This window comes from Phaenicophaeus curvirostris, chromosome 8, assembly GCF_032191515.1.
Source record: "Phaenicophaeus curvirostris isolate KB17595 chromosome 8, BPBGC_Pcur_1.0, whole genome shotgun sequence".
Classification (NCBI taxonomy): Eukaryota; Metazoa; Chordata; class Aves; order Cuculiformes; family Cuculidae; genus Phaenicophaeus; species Phaenicophaeus curvirostris.
This window is the reverse complement of record NC_091399.1, coordinates 39,632,477-39,657,515: the sequence shown is the minus strand read 5'-3', so window position 1 is coordinate 39,657,515 and position 25,039 is coordinate 39,632,477. Positions and strand designations below refer to the sequence as shown.

Below are 25,039 nucleotides of genomic sequence, written 5' to 3'. Positions count from 1 at the left end.
TTCCTCAATTCCCCAAACTAACATATTTCTGAAGACCTATGCTTATCAATAAATAAGTGAGGAAGTGTTTTCTGTTCTGAAAATGCAATGCTTGCAATTCTTCACAGTCAAGTCAGACATTTGAAATGATTACTAAGATTGTGCTTCCACTTCCATTTTTACTTTATGATTTGCTGGATGATTAAGTGTATGACTTTCAACCTAGTAATACTAAACAGCCTCTTTATGAGGAGTATTCCAGCTATGTACACTGTCCAGTCCCTTCAGATCTTTAAGATCCTTTCCAACCCAAACCATTCTGTGATTCTACAATTCTACAATTCTATGGATCATTGTAATTTCTGGGCACATTATAGTGAAATCATGCATCTTTGCATGTGGCAGGATGTTCCCTCTGGTAGTTTATTAAAAAAAAATGGCTATCAATTCTTAAGAGACTGATTTTTTATACATGTTGCTGTCTATATGCAATTTAATCTGTCTGCTGCTTCAGAGTTAGTCAGGGCTCTGAAAGGTCGAAGAACAGGAGAGGTTTTTGTTCCCACTGGCTTGCAGTGAGAAAACTTATCTGCCCTGTCACAACTTTGCACTCTTCTCTTCCCAGATCCCTGCCTCTCTCTTACCGGTGCACATCCTGTGCTTTCCCACCTTTTTCCTAGGAGGTTGCTTTTTTCTACACCATTGATACTGCCTTGCTCCTCAGCCTTGTATATGTTATTTTTCTTTTTTTTTTTCATTTTTGTTTTGATTTCTTTCTTCCTCTTCCTCCTGTCGTTCCTCATACTTTATGTTTACACCCATCCTTTCTACCCCATCAGTACCCTGCACCTGCACAGCCCTGAATAGACTTGTGAGAAAACTTTTAAAAGACCATTTCGGTCTATAGTACAAGAGGCACTTGCTCAGCACAAACAACTTTTTTTCCTGTATCACAGGTCTCAAAGGATAGTGATAGCTTCACTCCTTGCTGTGACATTTCACCTGGGTGAAGCACGAAGACCTGCTCTGCAAGGGACCATGAAAGCTGAGCAGGGAAGGTCCCAGGAGAGCCTTAAAAGGTTCCTCCTGGGATCCAAGATTCTGACAAAGGTCTCTGTGTAATAGCACACAACCTGCTTGAGTCATTCTAACACTCCATCTCTGCAGAGGAGACAAGAAGCTTTCCACTCCAGGACATGCCTTGGCTGCTTCACGCAGAGATACCTACCTACAGCACTTTCTATGACTTGCTGAAATACCAAATGCTTTGCTAGGTGTGGTGCATCTATTTCACTCTGACCTGATTACAGGCCTGAAGTCTGAGTAGCTGGCAGTTTCCATTCTTTGCAGTGCACTGCCTGCACGACATTTGACAAAAGGGAATTGACAGTCTATCAAAACACAGAGCCCAGGGAAAGATGACAAATACTGCTCACAATAATTCTCTCCCTTGGGATCAGCAATATCTCCCTGTCACAAAGAGCACAGCAAGATCAGAAAATGCGCAGCAGGACCCCATCCCAAGTATTCCCATCCTTCTGACAGATCTGTCACACCACCAGCTGTGATATGCCCAGACTCAGCCTGCAACTGAACAACCCCAGAGAAGAATTTCACACCTTTTGCTTCAGCATATACAGTTTTCTCTGATAAATTAGTTTTGCGCTGTTAATGACAGCACTGGTTAGGAGACAACGTGTCACAAGCAGAGCATGATGGGTTTTCCTAGAGCAAAGCTGAAACACTGCCACAACAATCCCAACCAAACACAGGCTGGATGGGTGATGAGAACGCCTACCCCTGCAGAGAAATCCACCTGAAGAAACCTGGGAGGCCCAAGAATGAACTGCAGTCACGGTAAAAGTCCAAGCTCTTCAGCCCTCTGAGTGTCTCTCAAGGCTTTAAGAGCTCAGCCTTTTGGAGGATGGGAGTAGCAGAAATTGTAAGCATCTTGCATTTCTTTTAAGACTGTAAATGTCCTTAAATTTTTTAATTAGAATCTTAATCATTGCAGCATCTGTGTCATGCACCTAGAAGAAGCTAAGTCCTTCATGACTGCTGTTATCCTACAATATTTCTTTAGCATGCTCATTTTATCTCAAAAAGGGTATTACCTTTTTCTTTCATTGCTCTACACACAGTTTCTTGTCAATCTATTATTTGCTAGAAAATATACCTAGACAAGCCCCACGTAGATGGGGACAACTTTGTATGCAGTGTAGAAAATCATTCCTATCTGTAGTTTCTATAATTCAACGATTACTCTTGTCCTTCCTTGACCTAAATCTCAGGCAGCAGAGACCGTGCAGGACTTGCCTAACAAGTAAATGTTGTTACCTATGTAAAAAAACAGACAATCTCTCTATATTTGATAGAAGATCTCTGCTCAAACCTAGAGCCATGAAACCATGTGTGTTGAATAGAAGCACACAGGAATTTATGCTAATAAAGAACAACACTATTGCCTTGGCCTAACTCAATACCAGTTCACTAGCTTCACACATTGATCCCTCCTTGGTTTTGTAGCACAATGTAATACTCTGTTTTCTAGGTTTTAAAAGTTCCTTCTTCTTCAGTAGTCCTCAATGAAATCATCCGAGCCTAGAGGTGAAGGTGTTTAAAATAGAATTTTCCTTAACACAGGTGAAGAGAGAGGTTCCAGAAGGAAACATCTTCAAAAACTTCAGCATTATTCAATTAATAGTATGTTAGTGTCTTTCCTGTCGGCATTCTGAATGCACAAAAAAGCAAAAGCCATCCAAGACAGCCAAGGTAACCTAGCAGCAACAGACTTGCAAAGCAGTAACACCAACATCATATGAATTTCATAAATGGAATATTCGAGGAAAAAAAAGCGCACTATTCTTCATCGAACATTTGGCTGAACAGTAGAGTTTAGTGATACACAGCACTGCTGGTGTCCAGCATTCAGATGGGTTCAAGAAAAGATTAGTCAAACTCAAGGAAGGAAAATCTGCTTAGGCCCAATTGGTAGACCACCCTGGACACCAGCTAATTAAAGGGGTGGGAAGACACAGTGCAGACGCATCACAGTATTCTTGCCCTTCTTTTATATTTTTCCTTGGCATTCGCTGCTGCCTAAAGGCCAGAGGCAGAATTCAGGCCCAGAATTCCTACAGCTGCAGTCTTCCACCCTCTATGCCTCTTCTTCCTCTGTGGATCTGAGGAAGGCTCATGGCCATTTTTTGTAGCATTTTAAATTATTGTTTGCATCTGCAATGTATTAGAAAAACTTGGCAGGACTGCTTTTAAAAAAAAATCTCAAATATGGAAGCTAAAACTTCCCTAAAATATGACAACTACTCCCATTAATTTTAAAACAAGAACAAAGAAGGTGTGTTTCAATGGAAACTGAAGTTCTAAACTAATGGACTGCCTTGTATAGATGTCAGGGTATCAGTTCAAGAAAACTCAATTTTCCTTAAAAGTAGCAAAAAGAAACAGCTGCACCTCCCAGCACACTTCAGTGGTGGGGCGGAGAAGCTACATCTCCGGGGAAATCATCAGGCATACGCTCATTCTAATTTAATCATCATCACGGAGACTGGCAGCAAGGATAACTAGTTGTACCCAATGCAGGATCCTCTAGGATCTCTGTTGCAATGGATTTCAGGCACAAATTACCAGGCAGCCAACACCCAGTTACGAATCTCAGGCACTTCCAGCTTTTACTGGCTTTGCACCTCTGTTCTGATGAGACGTATGTTTAGACTCCCAGAAAGCACCATCACTCCTGAAGCATACAAACAAGCAAGTTCAGTGACAGAACAACTCAAATATGCAGTTTACATATTGTACTACAGGAATTGTCAGTGATTCTTTCCAATTTATTCACCTGCTTATGGCCTACGGGGATCTGAATGCCAAAGTCTGTCTTATACAGTCTTGATTCATGTCCGATTCATAACATTGTATGCAAAAATAACATCTTTGGCACCTGAGTATTATTCCAAAACTGTGCTGAACTGACCCAAGGGGCCTAATGAACTCAGATAGTCTTGACCAAGTGTAACGATACACTGAACTAAGATGAAACAGAATCTGTCCACAGCATATACTTATAAAACTCCAGGTCCTATTACTATTAGCAAGTCAGTTCTACCGTAGCAGCACTCACCCATTACAAGTGGATTAGTGCACCGATTACGGAAACAAAACACAAAAACATAGCGTGTATGCCCAAAAGCTTGCTGTCTAAAATCTTGGTCCACCAATACTAACACACGAGCTCAAGTGAAAGCAAGGGAGTTCTTAAAAAAAAAGTACAGGTCAAAGGCTCAGCAGATGAATTCAAGGCACAGTAAATGCACGGAGCACATGGAATTTCAGGTTACAAGGAGATGAAAGTTGAAGCTAGCAGCAGTTAAAGTTAAATTCCACAGAGACACAGGGCGCAGGTAATCTCCAGGTGGTCATAGGTTTGTGTTTGTCTCTAGGACAGAACTGTAGGTTCTGTAGGTAACAGATCTAAAAAACAGCACAGCTCTGTTATCCCCTGCAAGCCAAGAGAAAACAAGTTACTATCAACAGCACAATGTCCCAGTAACGCTTCCCATGAAGACCTACTTTGCCAGATCAAACTGGCAAACGTCCCTCTGGACAGGACACGCCTCTGGCTGCAGAGATCAAGTCACAGGGTGTTTATGTAACTACGCTTATACAAAGTTGGCAAATCGCACCCAGGTATAAGCCTCGCCAGTCCAGATGGCAACTCAGTTTTAAAGCAATGGGAAACACGTCACGCTTTAGGGCTAAGAAATAGAACAGCTAAGGAACTCCCAGAACAGTTTTCATGTGCCTAGCATGATTTAACACAGATGAGAGCTAGAAACAGAATATAAAGATAGCAGCAGGGCTGCTTTGAATGCACGCTATGAGTACAGCTACGCCACCAAAGGGGGACAGACCAAGGCTGGATTCGCTGCAATCTGTTACAACCTCAGGATCACACTTCCACACCCTGTCTCAGCGGACAATTAAGTTCACACCAGTTCCCTGCCCTCAGCACATGCTCTGCATGCACAGCATTGGATGCTGGAGGATCTGCAAGGGGCCTCAACATCAATTCCATCACACAGGAAGGAGCACTGAGGACATCAATGACGCATTTTGTGTGCTGTGCTTGACTCCATGAGTAGATGCAAAACAAACCTGCACTTAAAATGAACACATCTTGTGGACTAAATTGCTTATGAAGTGACATCTTAACATAAAAAGATATTATTACAAAGGGGGAAATATTAAAAATGAACAAATAGGAAAAAGGAATAAAAGATCACAGAATCACACAGAATCACAGAGTCACTAGGTTGAAAAAGATCTCTTAGATCATCGAGTCCAACCATTCCTATCATCACTCCTATTTCATCGCAGATCATAGGCAGTTTGTGTTCAATCACAAGAAAATATAAATTAAGATTATTTTCGATCACTGCAGTGATTTTATAAGCAAGGATTTTTCAAACCTCATTTGAATTTCTGTTGGATTTTATACTCTATAGAAAGACTGCATCTTTCTTGCAGCCTCAACCTTCTCACAAACAGTTATATTACCTTTATTTAATTCACCGGGAAACAAAAATGTGAAAGTAACGTTTCCATTTAACTCGAGAAACAGTTTGCACAATAGGACTGTCAAATGTAAGGAAGATAAAGCAATTAATTTTAAACTAGCAGTAAATGGAGAAGTCTTGGTACATTATGACAAGCAAGAGGCATGTAAGTCAGCTCAGGATCTAACAAAGCCATTGAGGAGAAATGTTAGAGGGCAATAAACCCCTGTTCTAGAAGGAAAAGACACTCCTGACTTATTCACTGTGTGGTGGATGGAATTTCATTGTTTGTCTAATAAATGAGAAATTGCCTGCAAGTTTTCTCTGGGATAATTTATGAAGATGTATGACTTGGACTGCATGAAGGTCAATATTTAAAACACTAGACATTAGAAGTGCTGACCCAAAAAAAGTGAATGGCAGGAAACGCTATTTATTCTACAGAAAAATGATTCCAGAGCAGTTTAATCTTTCTGAATTAATAGTGACTGCCTTGGACACTTCACTGCACACTTTTGTACCTACATTTGGATCAAGAACCATGGACTATCTCACTGACTCCAGCTCTTGCTCATTAACAGCCAGTCTTGAAGAATGATCCTCCCAAACCGCCTGACCGCTGCAGGAGAACAGTCAGCTGAGCTGACAGCATTTCCTCCCAGGGCCAGGACTGAGTCAGTCATGCACCCAAGGGCACAGCTGAGGTTCTGACTATTCAGGGCCATTAAAGACAGCACTTCTAAAATACAAGATGGGATGTTGGGTTTCCTGGTGACTCCTTGGATATAAGCGCAAATCCTCAGGAAGCGTAAGTAGTCACAGCTTCTCAGGTGTCAGCGACCATCGACCTGAAGTGCTGATCTGCCCCAAGTATTTAGAGCTAATTTTCTGACTGGCTCCATCTCCATTTCTGTAACTAAATAGTTCTGCAGGGCCTGCTGTGGACTGGCACATGCTTACATGGCCAGTGGGTTTGGCTGCATTTCAGTGACAGATGGCAGAATTAACAAGAACAGATAAAATGTCCATCTTTTACAAATTCAGTAGGAATTGCATGAGTTTCCTACACAGACTCAACATCCATACTGGACATGCACAAAATGTAAAGTATGCATTAGGTCAACTTCTCTAAGATTCATTATGAAAAAAACTAACCTTGTTTATCATCCTCTGACGCACTGTCACTTTCATCTTTCTCACTGTCAGAGGCCTGCGTTGCCTTCTGTGATAAGTTACTCTCCTTTCCGTAGTCTAAATCAAGGTTTTTATCATCTGAAGATGACCTTGAAACTCCATTCATCTGCTCGCCAGTTTGTTCCTCATCACCTTCTTCATCTGCTTCAAAATCTCCCTCATACTCTAAAATAAAACAATCATTCTGTGAGACAGGAAATGGAATTCACAACTAATGAAGTTCTCTTTAAGCAAACAGAAGTTAGCTTCAGTAATCTCCTTTTGCCTTTGCATTTGCTCTTTTTAAAGGCATTAGAGAATCTAAGACTACAGATAGGAATCATAGGAGCACACTGTCATCAAAGAAGTATCATGTTCTTCACAGACAGAGTAGCAAAAATGTAATAAAGTTACTGAATGATGCACCAAGTATGATTAACACATTAAAAACAAAACAAACAAAATCAGTAGCCACTGAAAGGATCAGAAAAATTAAGAGCTGGGCAAAGTCAAAAGTAAAATGCAAGATATTTTCATTACAGCAGAAAAATCTGTTGTGATGAAAAAAAAATACAAGTAATGGAGAAAGCTGGAGAAAGCTAACATATTGTAGCACAAAGTAAGATAAATGTGGATTGACATGGCTAATTAGTAACAAAGTGGCTTACAAACTAAATGAATTAATTAAATCCAGCCAAAGGCTTCTGCAGAGGAATAGTCTGTTATCACATTACTCTAATCTCCTCACTCAGGTCCCAAGTGAAATCCTAAAACAAATGACGCTACCGCAGAATTAGCATTCTTACATCAACAAGGTCTAGATTTCATTCCAAGCTACCAGCCTGATGAGTTGTAATGTTTGATAGATGACTTTGCTCAGATCTACAGGTAAAGACTTTCTTCACGCATACGCATAGAAGAATCCTTCTCTTTCCAGCCAAGGCTGCACTGTTTGAAATCTCAGGCACCAGCAGACACAGGGATGTCAGTGATTTCCACTTAAAATTCAGTCATTCCACGGCTACAGTGAGCTCACCGCACATAGAGCAGCGAGGCCACAAAGCTAAATTGTGAGGGAGAGCTGCCACTGCTGACACACCAGCTGTCCCTCAGGGCCATCATTTCTCACCTTTCCAATTTTATTGCTCATCTCTTTTTCTTCCCATCAATGCTTCTCAAGTACTGAAGTGACAGAATGCCAAGGACAGAAATGAAGAGTATCTGATGCAGAACCAATTAGGCAAATAAACAATTACCCAGACAGTGAGAATTAAGGGAATAAGGAGATTCATTTTCTGTATAAAAAATCATTTGAGATTCCAACTGCGTTGTTGGAACTGAGGCCTCCTTAGGCACCTGTCAGAAAGGTGCCCACCTCCTGGAAGGAAAAAGGCGTGATTAATCACAAACACACATCCACAGGGATTAATGAGGAAGCTAAGCAGTAGCACTGCAGAATTACAAAAGTAAAAATAGGAATAGGAAGTAAAAATTAAAATCTCTCTCTAAATTTGACTTTCTCTGAAAAAGGCATTATAATAAGGAGCAAGTCGAGGCACAGCCTGAGCTCACCACCTCTCCCACAGGGGCAGGCAGAGTTGGAGGCAGCCTGCTGGCCACAGCGACTGGCCTGAGGTGGCACTGGGAAATGGCACATCCTGAGCATGCAGCTGGACCTGCCATGCATCATTTTTATATCACAAATATTTTATACCACAAATATCTTTGTTTGCCACAAGAAACAGCCCTGGACAAACTTCAGCAAGGGCAGCCTCTCTCCAGTCTTTTTTTTTGTTTTAAATCTCTGTCAACTGAAACAAGATGGGATTCAGGCAAAAAGGGCAAGGTCAGCCAGTTACAACAGGCAATGGGAGCACTCAGTAAAGGGAAAGGACGATAGCCCCAGCAGGGCCAGAGCAGAGAACACAAGAAAGGCAAGCGGTAGACCTGAAGAAGGAACAAATGCTCAGATAAGGAAGCTGGAGGCTTGGGCAAGTGTCAGGTAAATGGTGCTTGGGGCAGTGCAGTGGAGAAAGGACTTGTAAGAGGCTTAGGTGAACAAAGCATTGCACTCCCACTGGCAACAGGAGAAAAGACCAAAATAGTTCATCTGGAGTTAAATCTTGCTGATTTTTTGATGCTATGTGCTCTTCCCACTTTCCCTCCCCTTATACACCCAGTATTCAGCCTCCTCCCCTTCACAGTTTGTCACTCCCATCCATTTCGCATCAGGCAGCAGGAGATTTTCTACCTCCTGCCCCTATGGTCACACTCTTCTCTCCATTCATCTTATGCTGATGCCCTGTCTCCCTTAGGAGCTCACCTCAGAATCACACCCAGTCCCTTTTCTTCCTTCTTCTCTACTTCTCCTCCACCTGCTGCTGTCGTCCTTCTTCACTGCTGTCCCTCCACTGTGCCCCATGTTCCTCCTGCCTTCCCACCTACCTCAGGCTCCTCTTTCAGCCTCTCAGACCCTCCTTACTCATTTTCTTAGCTCTTGCAAAACCCTCTCATCCTTTTGCTTGGCCAAAAGGAGTCCCACCGATTTTTTTGCCCCGACACTACCATCACCACATTTCTCGCACATGAGATGTCCTAAGAGAGGATGTTCCAGGTGGAGTTGGAGGCCCACAATCCCATCCCTTCTCCAGAACCATCCTCTCTCATTTTTCATCCTCTTCTTTTGTTTTTGAATACCGTACCATATTTCCCGGTGTCTTCCTGACTATCTTCACTCTCATAACCACATATTTTCTCTTCTTCCTTTCTGTACTCATGTCTGGTCTCCATTTTGTCCTCACTAGTTTCCACACTCTCTTCATAACATGGTGAGATGACTAACACTGAATCTTTGCTTGATTTCTGCTCGATACTGCTTTTACTTGGCTCACTCTGCACTTCATCTCTCCAGGAATCTACATGCTTTTCCTCATTGTTCTCCATCTTTGTCTTGGGAGGGGATGGCTTTTTGTCCAGACCCATTGCAAAAATGCACCTATTAAAAAAAAACCAAGGAGAACTGGGAAGTATCACATTTTTCTTCCTGTGAACAATGGAAGGGCAGCAGACACAGCTGTTTAGCTCTTTATCAGAAGTAAAACCAGATATTTATCTGCCTTTGCATTGCCACTCAGATAACAGGGTTACTGATAATGGCTTATTTGGAGAAGGACCCTAAAGTCCTCAAGTGCTCCACAAACATAGAGGCAGCTCCTGCTTTAAGGAGAGTAACATTATCTGCACTTAAAGGCAACAATTGAAACATAAACAGATTAAAATTGAAATTATCAAAACTGTCCATTAATCTCAAGCTACACCAAACATGATCTGTGAAGATATAATCACGGAGAAAGGCAGAAGAGCTCATATAAGAGGCAGGTTTGCTCCAAATCCTGCTGTAACATCAAGTAAAGCAATAACTCAGGTTTTGTGGCCAACACTTGTTGGTTCTTTTGTTTTTAATTTCTCTAATAACTGTGGGGGGGAATGGGAGATTGAAATTTAATTCTTTTCAGTTTCTCTTCTGTTTTTCCTACCTAACAGAAATGTAAACAGCTAGAAAACAAAGCATTTGAATGGCCTTTTGAGAGTGTTCCTCTTCTATAACCTGGAGTCACAACTTGTACAGTCAGGAGGCTCATGTAAGAGGCCAGAGTTCCTACTCCTGATTCACTTTACCTGCAAATGCCAAGAGCCACCCCCTAAGCCCTGCAAGCATCAGGATGCTATCAAAACTGCTTTTTTATGTAAGGCTTCATTGCAATTACCCTCACGTTCCAGCTGTTCACAAACTACAGTGAAATTCACAACAATCAGTCTAGAAATCCTTTCAGTTTGTGGGCATGAAATGTAAACGTGACAATGTGACAATTTCTGATAAAGGTCCTACCTTTCAATTATTTGTTCGTGGTATTTTTTTCAGGGACCTTTGAGATAGTGAAGCACTTTTACTGTAGAGAAATGCTGGACCCAGGCAGCAAAAAACTCTCTGTGCAAGGATCACAGCATCAGCATAGAAATCACTGCAGCGTCCCCTCTTTGTGAATCAAAGCCTTAACCCAACAGGGAAAATCAACTAGGATCTTTACTGAGAATCAGAGTGGGTATTTAACATGTGGATGTGGTCCAACACGCAAAATAGGAGTCAAACATAACTGCGTCCAAATAATTGCCATTTATGGAGAGTATCTGGTTAATGGAGATGATTTTTAGTCACCAGGCAAGGTTGGCTGGACTGGCAAGAAACAGGAAAACTGAGATATCACTAAGATTAAGAGGGGAAAAAGAACAGAAACTGAGGATGACTCAGGAAGATATTAATTCCTGGAAGATTATATTCATTACGAAAATTCACTTCAAGTCTCTCTAGAAATCACAGAGAAGCTGAGATTTGGGCATTTCCTAAACTCTTTTGGTACTATATCCGTTCTGAATGCAGATACTTTTCACTACTTTGAACATACTAAGGAATTCACTTAAAGAAACCATGTTCAGTGTTAGATTGGAGTGGATAAAGCATGGTACAATAAAGCAGATTTTTTTTTCTTGGAATTGAGTCCTTATCCAGAAAACATAGTATAGCTCTATGGATGGTCTCTTCTTCCAACTGGTTGTTGCTCTTTTAAAAATTACTTACGAAAAGAACGAAAAAGTTTAAAAATCACCCATGTGTGCAGAAGTTTACTTGTCTAGCATGGCTTAACAATCTCAGGATTTTATTAAATGTAAGGTTTCTTGGCAAAATGACAGACGTTGCTCAAAGCATGGACTTTTGCCCCAAACCAAGAATCTTCTACACAGATTTGTTGTCTGAAACCTGGCTAACATTCAACACTATCTTATTCAGCAGCCAGGGGTATTACAGCAGAATCCCACCTTAGAGGCAGAGCTGTTTAAAAAGAAATTATCCTGTTCTCACAATCACAAAGAAAACCCTGAAGACTACAGTTAACTCAGCAGTACTCCTAATATTTATTCCACTATCACTTCCACCAGAAACACACAAGCATCTCATGTATACCACCCACAGCTACTCCTCCACACTGGACTGCAGAGAAAGTGCTAACTGCCTCTAGACAAGCTGACAGATCCAGTGCAAACACTGTCCACTGCTCGGCGTGCTCAACAGAGAGACTGACGAGGCAGCACAAAGAATCATAGAATCATAGAATGACCGGGTTGGAAAAGACCCACTGGATCACTGAGTCCAGCCATTGCTATCAATCACTAAACCATGCCCCTCAGCACCTCGTCTACCCGTGCCTTAAACACCACCACGGAAGGTGACTCAACCACCTCCCTGGGCAGCCTGTTCCAGTGCCCAATGACCCTTTCTGTGAAAAATTTTTTCCTAATGTCCAGCCTAAACCTCCCCTGGTGGAGCTTGAGGTCATTTCCTCTTGTACTCCCCTGTCACTTGGGAGAAGAGGCCAGCACCCTCCTCTCCACAACCTCTTCAAAGGTAGCTGACCTCGATGGCATCCTTGGATGTGGGACCCTGAGGAATAAGCTCAATTCTGCACATTTCTTAGGGAGCTGAAAAACAGACCAGGTTCTATAGAGCTGCGGAGTGCCAGAAAGATTAAAACAGAAGAAACAAGTGATAAACTCTCTAAAAACTGGGCTGTTCAGTCCTTGTGAGCAAAGCATACTCATCTCCATACCTGTAGCAAGGAGAAGCTCCTTCCACATTGAGAAAACCAAAGTGTCCACGTCTGCCTCCCAGCCTGGTATTCTTGTGATGTTTGTATTCACAGCAACAGCTCAACCTGTCCACTTGCATTCCATTGAGGAAAAAGGTGAGGCTGAATGGGAAACCATGGTGCCTTTTCGAGACGAACTGGAAAGTCTCTGTAATCACAGAAAGGAAACAGATCAAAGGAAAAGGCAGTGCCTTTCTATCAGCGAGCTGCAATCGTTGTGTCTCATCTGCATCACCACCAAAGTGTCCAGCACTCTGAGGTCAGGTACATGGTTCACAGGTGTATTAATTAGCTGATAAGACTCTACTTCCTCCCCACACAGCAGCCTTGTCTCTTCGCTGTCGAGGAGTACCAAGATGGACACCCCTGCGACAAGCAAATACATCATCAATTTGGCCACTCAGTGCTTCAGCAGAACCAAAACCAGAGCCTCCTGTCTCAAAAAAATTAACTGTCTCATGGTTTACGAGAGGTTAAATTACACACAGAAAGTTTAGGATTCCTGGTGTGTGCCTGGAGCTGTTTCAGCTGCTCTGCAGAGGCACCGTTCAGCATCCAGGCCTGAAGGGCACTGAGGCTGCTACCCAGACCCGTGCTGGGGAGAGTGGGTTGTACTTCCTTCACCCACAAGTCAGAGTATCCTTCCTAACTGACCCGAGCACGTTCCAGCAGGAAGGAAGCCCCACCGTACTCCAGCAGTTTCCCTAGCAGGTGTGAATGGGTCTGGGGACAACAGGATCACACACAAAGAACACCTTCCACACAGCTGCAATGAATGCCTCTCTGTGGGCACACTGCAGTGCACCCATAACCTCAGGGCATATAGGGAAGTACAGGGATCTCTGCACCATCTTTCCATAACAAGTGAAAACACAAATCCACACACAGTGTGTCCTGTGAGCAGGAATGAGTAGTATGGTCTGTGAAATCAGTCTTTTTCCTCTAGGCCATTTCCTCTTCCCAATTTCCCAGAACACAGTTCACCTTTCACTGATGTGATGGAATAGCAGTGGCATAAACTAAATGGGAACTGGGCTCCCGCTATGCACTTTTCCTTCTGCAGCAGTAAGCAACACACATTGATGCACTATTGCAAGTCAGAAACAAAGAATCCCTATTTAAGGACAGTTTACTGATACAACTGCTTTATTAATCACACATCTCTGTACAAAACTAGTCAAATCTACAGCATTTTGTTAAATCAGTTCTCTAAATTCATTCTTTTGTTATTTGAAAAAGTAATCGTAACATCATTTTCAGTCATGAAACAGTAGATAAGGTTTAGTCTGGAGGCACATGTCTTGACTGAGCTCAGCTGAAATCATTTCAGTATCACATCAACATTTTAGCCAATAAAGAAGATGTTACTAGAGTCAATACAAACTCTTTGACTCTTTATCCTTACCTCCTTCCAACAGCTTGCCTTTGTAGACACAAAGGTTTTGTCCTCCACAATGCTGCTGATGGACTTCAATTTCATCTCTGTAGTTGGTACTGTCATAACGTAAATGCAAACCTTTTCCTAGGAAGATCATGGTAACAAATGCGTTGCTGTGTAACAAGGGCTTAGGGAATCCTCCAGAATTCTGCAGCAGAAAATACACAAAAAGTGCATTTGGCTTCCAGTTCTAATCAAAGGTGAACTCAAAGACCACATATATGTGGAATGCACTTGAGGCTTCCAGCCCTTTAAGACAGGCTTAGAGGTGTTTAAATTGGGAAGAGTTTTGTAACATGCAGAAGGGCAATAAAATATTTTTAATTGAAAAGCCATTGCATTGAATTTCCCAGAATGGCAGGGACCAAGTTTGATTGTCTCTCCCAGTCCTGGGTTCCTACAATTTCCTTGCAGCAGTCAAGACTGGCTGGAGTGTAACAGAAGAAGTTTTTACACACTCACAGCATTTCCCCCATCCTGCTCAAGTTCTGGCACCAGATACAGTCAGAGGCAGGATCTTGACTAAGACAGAAGGATTGACTAAGACAGAAGGCCATAAGTAAGAGTTCCTACGCCTTTTTGTTCAAGCACCTTTTTAGCCCCAGCTGATGAAAAACACCCAATGGTTTAGTATACAGAGAAAAGGGTGGCAGCTATGCATTTTAAAAGTTGTAATTTTTTTTTCTTTCAAAAATTCAGTGAGTCTTTATGCAAACTAGATAGCCACATCTTTCAGCTTTAGGCAAATACACCCACAGGGAAGGTAACGTAACAATAAACAGAGAAGCAGACAGGAATAACTCACCTTTGGTAAAAGCTGCCCTGTGACATTTGCCGCAGTGGTGGGATGAAATAATCTGCCTTTGAGCATCCTAGTTCTTACTGCTCTCACTGCATTTACACTATTGTCTCCCTTTTGCAGAGGGGGAGGTGGCACTGGTATCATATGATTTTTGATGACTGGGAGTTGATATGGGGATATACCAGTTACGTATTCCACTGAATTCATAAGCCTTAACTCACTCCTCTCCCCCTGCAAAAACATGTTAACCAGGTTAAGTAGGTGACACAAAAAATAGCTACCAAGCATATTGAACTACTCATGGTTTGACTGCTCTTTACAATTAGTAACACTCATACCTCTAGAACAATTTCCGCACTTGGTGCTTGCCATTACCTTGTTTATGTCATTAAATTGTTTATGTTACCTTGTCATTGCCTTGTTTATGAAAACATTTATAGGCTAAACCTCTTCGTTTTAATTTGCAAAGCAACGGACAGGCTGCTTGAAAATGTGGCCCTTATAGATCTAGACAACATCATTGTTAACCACATACTACTCGTAACCATGCAGAGTTCTGCTTCCAGGCAGGCACAATACTGCACAACCCCACAGCACTGCTGCATTCTTTCAGATGGCAAGCAAATTCCAAAGCAGTCAGCCAGAATCTTCCAACAGTAACATTATTTGGCACCAATTATACAAGAAGTTGTTCAAAACGCTTCTTTGCCTTTGTAGCAGAGGTTTAGTCCTCCCTCTGAATGAATTGCAAACAGAGGACCAAGGCCCTGAAAAGCAAAACATCTCTAGAGAATAAATTCTGCAAACATTGCGTGCTCTGGATCCGAGTTCTGCATCATCTTCATGCTTTATGACCGATTTAGCTGTTTTGTCTGTTGTGAGCATTAAAGAAACAATGCAAATCACCCATAATTATAGAAGACATAGAAAGCGTCAGCAAATTCTTGGAGGGAAGATCATGACCATCATAATATGGAACAGATGCACAGCAGCACAAAGTTGTTCATGCATTTTCTGCCTGTCAGTGGTCACAGATCCAACATCCTCCATTCCCATGGAACTCCTATCATACAGTCAATTACATAATGCTTTTCCTAGAAGAGAAGACAAGTCCAAATCTCACCTGAAAGTAACTGAATGCATATTAAGATCATGTTTGGCTACACCAAAAAGCTCTCATTCTCTGAACCCGCTAGTGTGATTTAGCAGTAGTAATGGTAAAAAAAGAAAGATGTTTTTGGATACTTTTCAGCTGTAGATGAAGATGAAATCTTGTAAGACTGTGTGAAAATATTCCTGAATTATTGATCTTACCCAGATGGCTGCTTCCCTCTCTACATAAAAGAAAATCTATGTAGAGGTAGAAAAATTTGAACACAGAGAGATTTTAGACTATAAAAGACAAGTCACCACATTTTTCCGGGCTGTGATGAAAAACTGGGCATTAGACCACTAAGACAATGTCTTGAAAATTAAACAGAGATCAAAAAGGAGCATTTAAATAAAAGCTGGTAAATATTTGGAAGGCGTGTTGCCTGCAGTATGCAGTTCTGCGAACTGCAGTACTAAAGCACTATTATAAAACTCTCCATGAATCTGCATTATCTCCAGAATGAAATCCAGCCTCACCCCACTGGCAAACTGCGGATCAGGTTCAAGAGTGTGGTGCTTTTGTTTAGCGCTTGAAGCCTTTGGCGCAGACCCTATGGCAGCAGAGCTACAAACTGGCGGGAGGCGAAGAGGTTGTAGCGTATTTCCTGGAGCTGTATTTGGTCGCCAAGAGGTCTAAAAAGGAAAAAGAAAACAGCTACAAAATCTCAGTGGATCACTTCCAGTGCAGAGTAGAATCTTAAAATAAAAAATAGCACTGATCAATATATTTGGAAGTGATGAGTGACTCTCAGGTATCCTGGGGAAACAAAATTTCCTGGACTGCCTCCAAAGAGCCAGACCACTTTAGGCATCTCTAACTGAGTATCCACAAACTGGAGCATCCAAAAGAATTCTTGGCCATAAATATAGTTTTTGCTACTGTCTCTTCACAGTGCAGCCTTGAAGCAAATGTAATGAACTGAAAGGAACTGTAGCAGCATGCTGTTTCGGTGGCTTCACCACATGGACATTGAGACAGTACACCACAAAAGCACGACTGTTCAATGCTGAACACTTTTCTGACTTTTTATTTTATCTTTTCCTTGTATACTCTTCAGAATACCGCATTGAAATGTTAAACACCTCCCCCCTCCCCCCCAAAAAAACTGTTTAACTGAGTTAAGTCACTGTCTTGGAAAAGGCAAACTCCTTGGCTTGGTGTTGATGAGAAGGATGTTCACCATGGTCATCAACTACAGCCCTACGTGCCCTCTGTATGGGATGGAGAGGAGAAGGTCACTCAGGACTGAACAACTTTCTTCAGTCCGCACCAACTATCATTATAGAAATGGAGAACCAGATAAAACTGCACTATATAGTTGACCTTGGACTTCAGTATCATTCTTTTTCAACAGTATATTAACATTCCTTCTCTTCCCATCAACAGAGTAAGAAATTTCTGAGCCAGCACTCCAAAGCATGGCCTTCTGGAATGAACTTTAGTCTTACTTCGCCCCTTCAACTCTGTTCTCTAAAAAACCTCCCTTGCTTTCAGGGTTTTATAACACGTGTAAGCTTGTCTGCAGCCACAGTATTCATTGACAATACTTATGGTAAGGATACCAGCCTAGCCTTGGGTGACGAGGCAGACAAAAAGGAAATATTAAAGTAGATTTATCACAAAGCAAAGCCATTTTTCTCTAGGTTCTGATTTGACACTCTTGCAACCTCAGCTTCTGGAGATTTCTTTTTAACTACACAATCCTGCAAAAAGGAAATCAGCCTTGAGTGGGGCAAGACAAAGCCTTCATGTAGAACAATCAGGGTGATCATTGCTTTACACTAGGCATAGATGTCGTAGGTGTACGTACACACTTTTGGCTGTGCATGCTTACATTATAGCGTATAGAGCATTTGGTGAAACTCACCAGTTGTGACTGACCAGATGGTTCTCCCACCACAAAACGATGGGGCCTATAATGATTTCGTGGACCGAGTGGTGGATGTGGGGTGTACGCAGAGCTAGGACCTTCCACTGATTTTCTGGATTTTTCCACCTAAAAGAACAGAAATGTATGTCTCTGAGGTGCTAAATATCCTTAACAGCAATGTCTGAGCTTGCCTTCCCTCTGTCTTTCATCAGACAGCTATGATAATCAAATTGCCCAGATCCAATTGAACACCTGCTTAAGGAATGAGAGAGAGATGAGGGAAAAGACTTGTTCCAGTCTCTGATTGATTACCCTGCACCCTTCTACAGCTGCACATCTCCCCAAGTTCAATTCCTCTGCCTATTTCTGTAGATCTCCCATTTCTTGATTTAGTCGAAGGTCTTTTTCTTTTCAAAATCTGACTGCATCTGCCATTTCCTTGCTCTGACAGTGCCCCTCCCTGCCTTTTCTTCTCAAGAGCTCCACACTGGGCTGACTACCCTCCTGGACATAGATAGCTACATTTCTTATCCTCCCTTGCCCAGTCATCAGGTTTTCTCTTTTCCTTTCAGATTAGCTACTCAACCAATTTCACTGAATGTATGAAGGGAGAATTAAATTACAATACTAATTGCAGACAGGTTCCTGTGTCCTAGCGTGGCATCACAGCAAAGACACAGATCGTATATCTGCAGGCGTCTCCTTTACACTTCTCACTGAAGGAAGCAGTTTTGCTTTATGTTCCAAAAGTACCCAACTCCAGAATCCCTTAATAGGGTGCCTTGGTCACTGCTTACACAGTGGCAACTTTCTACCAGCAGGAGTTCAGTCAGCAAATAATGCTTTTGCACTTATCATAGTGAGCAGTGTTTTTCATTAAAATCTCCTCCTTTCTTTACCTGATTAATTGCTCACAAATGCATTATTAAAATTAAAAAGATTCAAAACTGTTCTTTAACTGCTCAAAGAAGCAGCTAGCTTCTCAGCGCATGCTTCTCAATGCAGGCTCTAACGAAGAGATAGGATGTTGAGGACACGTCAGCCAAAATGACAACTTTTCCCATAGGCGTCCAAGTGACTTCATAGGGAGAACCATTGACTTCTCTGGGATTTCCACTACTGTAACAACTACAGCATCAAGCTCTACCCACACAACACCAAACTCTTTTCATTAGTTACATGCTGGTTCAGATAAACATCGTGAGGAGAGGCAAACGACTGAAAATTTGAATGCAGTGCTCAGCAGCAGTCAGAAGTGGATAGTCTCTAGAAATACAAGAAGAACTTCAACAAGTATCTTAAATTATTCATCCAGTTCTGGTTCCCTATTTCAGAACAGAAACAGTAGAACTAAACAAGGTAAAAAAGATGGTAACAGTAATGAGAAGCCTGGAATGGCTCATGTATGAAAGATTCAACAGACTGAGGGTCTTCAGCTTGGGAAACTGAGAAGGAATATGAAAAACGCATGTAAAATCACAAATGTCTTGGAAAAGAGGAATAGTTATTAATTTTTTTCATAATGAGAACAATGGAGCATCAAACAGAATTATCAGACAGCAGATACATTAATTATTGTGCAGAAATTCAAGCAAGTACCATTTTATTCAACTTGCAATTAAATTCCACAACTAAGAATACTGCAGAACCAAAATAATAAGTTGATTCAAAGGGAATCATGTTTAGGAATGGGAGCTCCTGAGCTGTTCGATAGAGGAAGAAGATGTAACCTGGGGCAGGATCATCCTCTACTTGCTTGTTCCTTGTACTTTTTCCATAAACCACAGAGACAGGATGCTTGATTCAATGAATCGTTGGCCTGACTCAGGGCTGTTATTTAGCACAGGGCAAAACTAGCAAGTCCCATCAGCACTCAATAGCGTTCAAGCCTTACCTTGATTTTCTGCACCCTCACCTTCTTCACAGAATTTTCAAGTTTCCTTTTCATTTCCAGCTCGTGATAACGCTATCAATGTCAGAGAAAGAAATCTCATTAACAGACATTATGAGATGTCAGTGAATGTAAGAGCCTTTGCTTCTGTTCTGCTTATCACTCACCTGCTCCCTGGCCATTACCCTCATTTTGCCCAGCTATGAAACTACTACTGACTCAATCCATTTGCATTACATCCGTGTGTATTAATATCAGAAAGGGAACAACTGAGCATTTGTAAAGTTCTAGGGACCAGCTGCACTCTTGATACGTAGTGGGGATGTGACCAAATCTTGTACTCAGGTAACATATATAACCATGTTCAAATTATTTTGGTTTTATTAGAATTTTTTAAGCAAACTAGCCTGTGACTATCACCCCAGAATCTGACAACTGCCAGCATGCATTAAGTGAGCCAAGATAGTGTCTGTTCTAATGGCAGTATGGTTTAACAGCTAGAGGCCAGTGGAGGTTCCATGTGGGGGACGCCAAGTACAAAGATTGTCCCTCTTCCCAGCAGGAGAAACATTTTCAGGAGAGCATGAGGGCACAGCTACAGAAAACAGACTGGTATGAGATAATAGCCACTGTCTGTCTGCTGGGAAGTATTTGAAAAGGCTTACAGATCCCTAGTAAATGCATACCTCCATATCAAGGATCTTCTGAAATATGGCCTGAGCCAGGCACTCCTCTGTGTATCTTTGCCGATCCTTCCTCTGAACATTTTGCCGGTATTCTTTATCAGGTATTATTCTTCCACTCCTTGAGATCTGTGGTAAACAAATATAAAGTGACTAAAAAGAAGAGAAAACAGACTAAAGTATGTTTTCAAACAGAGTAGCACCTCTGCTTTCTGTCGTGGTGCTGGAGCTCACCTTCCCAGCACAAAACTGTAGTTTCTTTGACTGCATGGACCCCACCAGCCAAACAAGAGCAGGAGAGAAGCAGTCACGTTTTCCAACAACTGAGGGCTCAGCCTTACTCTTCATGGGCCATTGCCCAAGTCAGTGAAGGGTAATTAAACACTCGCCTTCCCACTGTGTGAGGGTTGCATCTGCCTGTGCTAACCAGCGTCACACCTAGGAGTGCATAGGTATTTTTAAAAATATTCAGCACATTCACCTTTACCAAATCCTTCAGTTTTCCATTAAACATTTTGAAAAATAACATTGAAGCTATTTAAACTGCTAATAGAGTCAAAGATGCTTAGATTTCACAGTTTAAAAAAAAAAACCAAGCGAATCAATATGAGTCTGTATATTTGCAAACTGAAAGATCTTGCAGAGAAAAACTCCAGTAAGCAAAACGAAATACAGACCAAAAAACATAAAACATTCTAAATTTATCAAAACATCTCCATGAAAGATCTTCTTCTGCCTGGATGTGAAATGCAAGCAGATTGACAAGCATTCTCACATCACCAGAACAGTACAGTAATACAGTGCCACATGTAACTTCTTCCTGGAAATGCATTTACTGAGCAGAAGCTCAGGGCTAAGCCAAAGCTCTCCAATGTTTAGATACATCATCAATCCATGTCAGCCACTCTTCGCAGTTTCAGGCAGACAGGCATTATGACTGCTGCATTACAGACTGCAGTGGAAGCATAAGCTTGATATTCCATGGAGTATGGCCTCCATATTGACTCTTAGCACATTCCTTCTTGTGTGGAATCATCGTTCACCAGCAGCCCCCATGGCAGCACTTTGAGAGCCCCAGGTGGCCCTTGGACCTTGTCATCCTGAAACACGCTCAGTGTCAGGTGAAGCATTTCCTCAGCTGCAACTACTGTCTTCAAAACTGCTTAGCACACAGAACTAAGCTCCGAGCTCTGGCTTTCTGTCATTCGGATTTCAGTAATGCAGCCTTAGGCAGAAACGGTGTGACCAGCAGGTCCAGGGAGGTTATTCTCCCTCTGTAGTCAGCGCTGTTGAGACCGCTTCTCGAATCCTGTGTTCAGTTCTGGGCCCCTCTCCACAAGAAGGATGTTGAGGCTCTGGAGCGAGTCCAGAGAAGAGCAACAAAGCCGGTGAAGGGGCTGGAGAACAAGACTTACGAGGAGCGGCTGAGAGAGCTGGGGTTGTTTAGCCTGGAGAAGAGGAGGCCGAGGGGAGACCTCATTGCTCTCTACAACTACCTGAAAGGACGTTGTAGAGAGGAGGGTGCTGGCCTCTTCTCCCAAGTGACAGGGAACAGGGTGAGACAGAATGGCCTCAAGCTCCGCTAGGGGAGGTTCAGGCTGCACATCAAAAATTTTTTTCATGGAAAGGGTCATTGGGCACTGGCAGAGGCTGCCCAGGGAGGTTGTTGAGTCACCATCCCTGGAGGTGTTTAAAAGACGGCTGGATGAGGTGCTGAGGGCATGGTTTAGTGACTGATGGGAACGGTTGGACTCAACGATCCTGTGGGTCTTTTCCAACTTAGCGATTCTGTTATCTAGATGACCTACGGTAGGTAATAATGCAGCAGAAAATGCCTGGATTAAACAAACCTGCCCTCAGTCTCAGTGTGATCACATGGCTGTGATCTGGCACAGCACGATTTCACATTTGGCTAGCTGGTCAACTCCTCACCAACACATACCTCTAACAAACAAACAACAAATCCATTAGTGGTTTGATTTGTCCACTATTAGAGGAAACAAAGAACTCTCCTCTTTTTTTTTCTCAGAAAAGGAAACTTTTCAGTCTCACCAGTCCTGATCTCACAAGATGTCGTCTTATCCTGGCATTGCCGAAATATCCAACCAGGTGTTTGTCTGTAAGGCTATTGTAGGTTCCAATAAATCTGAAATAAAATCAATATAGATACATGTAATCCCTTTGATAGTCAAATTATTACAGCTTAAGTTATACATACTTACCCAATAGTTTGCTGCACAAAATGCTATCTTGATGAATCAAGCCCAACATTTTGTCAGATAAATGCTAATTAGACTATGTAAAAGCAAGATCTTACTGTCTGTGGAATGTTCCTATCAGAAACAACTGACTTCTACATAAGATACAGCAGTTCAGCATTGACCAGCATCCCACCACTGAGGCACAGGGTCCAAGAAAGCCCAGCTCTGAAAGTCTCCTCCAAGACCGACTCTCGCAACAGCCTCCTCAGGTGACCTTCACCAGGCCATCACCATATCATACAACATCTGGAGCTGGATTCCTGGCATGGACTCCAGCTCCCTTGCTACCCAGCCATGGGCTTTGTCAGAAGTGCAGTATATGGTACATCTCCAGGGAGGGGGATGTCCCATAACTCCTGCACCACTGCACTGCCCTACCATGCGCCTCATGCTCCCCTTCCTCCTCCCGCCTCCCAACTCGTGGTAGGCATGGCAGTGATAGAGCTTCTGGCAGCTTGCGCAAAGACCTATAATAATAACTTGGCTTGGGAGGGACCTCCAGAAGCCACCTAATCCAGATCCCAGCTCCAGACAGATCACTTATACAACTTTATCTCTACAAAAGAATTTTCCTGCAGTCTTCATAGCCAGCTCTGAGCCATTATTGTCTGGTATCTAACACCAAAAAAATTGCTTTCTTCCGTCTACTCAGGTTAACAGAAACTGCTAGCACCAAAATATATTTTCAAGACAGAACACTGTTTCCATATTATTTTCACTGGCTTGAAAGTTAGCAGACATGTTATTAACTTGGATGCAAATTCTGCTCTGATGAAGGGACTATTTATTTGTGTTTTCAGCCAAAGCCTCCTTCTGTACCCACATTTCCATCCTTTTATTTTAACAGCAATTTCCCCTTCTTTCATGTTCCCTCCATCAGAGGGAGTGTACATCAAATTTGCCACTTTGAACACCTATACAGAAAACTAAGTTGCTTCAATTTCAGATGTCAAAAAATAGGCTTAAATATAACCTTCTGTTTTGAACAATTTTCTCAATTGGGATTCAGCTACGTATCTGTTACAATGTTGTCTGGCTAACCACTAATTTGCTCATGAACAAAAAAGCCTGCCTCAAAAAGCATTTCTCCATTTGGCCTTTACACAAATAGAACTCACAAACAACTCAGGAAAACCAATCTACAACAGCAACATTAGGAACCATCCTAAACCATTTCAGGGACCATTTATGTGAACACAACAGCGACTCCAGGCTACTATTTAAACAGACAGACAAGAATGTTTATCCCTCAAACATATTGATAAATTCAATTGCACAAAACTTGTGCAGGGCAAGATTCATACCTTCCATGGTATATACAGGCCAGGAAGCCTACGGTACGGCATTACGGTTTTGCTGGCTGGCCCCACATGGCTATAGTTTGAAGTGCAACTTGCATTGATGAGAACAATTTTGCTCTCTAAATACAGTTACTGTGTTACATTTTTACATTTTTACATTTACTTTATTACATTTTACCAAAAATCAGCAGATCTGCTCTGTGTAACCTATTTCCTCAAACTCAATAAAATCCAAACATGCTCTGCAGGAAAGCGAAGAGTTTGTGCCAAAGTGGGGGCAGCAAGCAGACTCCTGTGTCTGCAGGAATCCCATCACTATTGCTCCAGCACTCAGCCAGCTACCACCTCTTCACCACCTCGGCCTTTCTGTGGAGAGCACGCTTTGCACTGGCAGGACCGAAGAAAGTCCCCCTCCAGACCCAGGTGTCAGAAAAGAGGCAAGTGATGAAGGATCTCTCTTGAGAACCCAGGTCTTCCTGGGTTAGAAAGCACAGACACCGGGCAACCCATCGCTCAGTTCGGTACCAGCCTGCACAGCTCAGAGCCAAGGACCCAAGGCTTTTGCCACACCATGCTCTCAAGATTTTAACGAGACTGACTAGCCAGTAGCACAACAGCTCTGAAGGGCTGCTCAGTCTAAAAGAGTCCTGGGACTAGGCAGTCGTAGCAGCCAGCGTGGCTGGGCTACACTACCTGCTGCCAATCTTTGCCCCTCAAAAGACCCCTCATGTTATGCAAAAGTCCTTTTCCGTATTTGGAGCAATAAACATGGGTCCAATATGAAATGCAAGAACCTCTCGAGTATTTTCCAGTTCCCATGCTAAAATACTCAAGATTGTCTTTAATGCATACACTGAGCAATCCAAAGTGAACAAACTGCATCTCTCTTCTCTTTATTGGTGAAAATCTGCCAAATCAACAAACATAGAGACCCTGATCATGTAGATTGTCAGAGTAAGGCCCTCCCCAGCTCTACACAAGAAATGCCTTGCACCTCTGGAATGCCAACAGAGCTACAACTTCCTAGCTGCCAAAGATCAGAGCTTCAAAAAATTGAACCCAAGATATGAGAGTTAAACACAAAACCAGAAGCATCCGTAACTAGCGGATACCTTTTTTAAGAGTTCTTAGCACAACCTTATCTTACGTCACCCTCTGGAAAGAGGACAAACAACGAAATACATTTCAGTCAGCTGAAGTTTTTAATAGTCTA

At 42.3% G+C, this 25,039-nt stretch overlaps 1 protein-coding gene across 1 annotated transcript in view; it reads right to left on the bottom strand.

Moving 5' to 3' along the window:
* LOC138723736 (glutamate-rich protein 3-like) overlaps nucleotides 1–23,871 on the bottom strand; it is a 28,514-nt gene extending 4,643 nt beyond the window's left edge. Inside the window, exons 1-11 of the mRNA XM_069863096.1 lie at nucleotides 23,867–23,871; nucleotides 22,317–22,410; nucleotides 20,268–20,393; nucleotides 19,585–19,656; nucleotides 17,688–17,816; nucleotides 16,297–16,452; nucleotides 14,671–14,898; nucleotides 13,833–14,013; nucleotides 12,389–12,575; nucleotides 9,428–9,720; nucleotides 6,708–6,911 (exon numbers count right to left, since the gene is read on the bottom strand). Coding sequence (XP_069719197.1) covers nucleotides 6,708–6,911; nucleotides 9,428–9,720; nucleotides 12,389–12,575; nucleotides 13,833–14,013; nucleotides 14,671–14,898; nucleotides 16,297–16,452; nucleotides 17,688–17,816; nucleotides 19,585–19,656; nucleotides 20,268–20,393; nucleotides 22,317–22,410; nucleotides 23,867–23,871 — 1,675 coding nt within the window. The remainder of the gene's footprint in view (nucleotides 1–6,707; nucleotides 6,912–9,427; nucleotides 9,721–12,388; nucleotides 12,576–13,832; nucleotides 14,014–14,670; nucleotides 14,899–16,296; nucleotides 16,453–17,687; nucleotides 17,817–19,584; nucleotides 19,657–20,267; nucleotides 20,394–22,316; nucleotides 22,411–23,866) is intronic.
* Nucleotides 23,872–25,039: the final 1,168 nt, after the last annotated feature.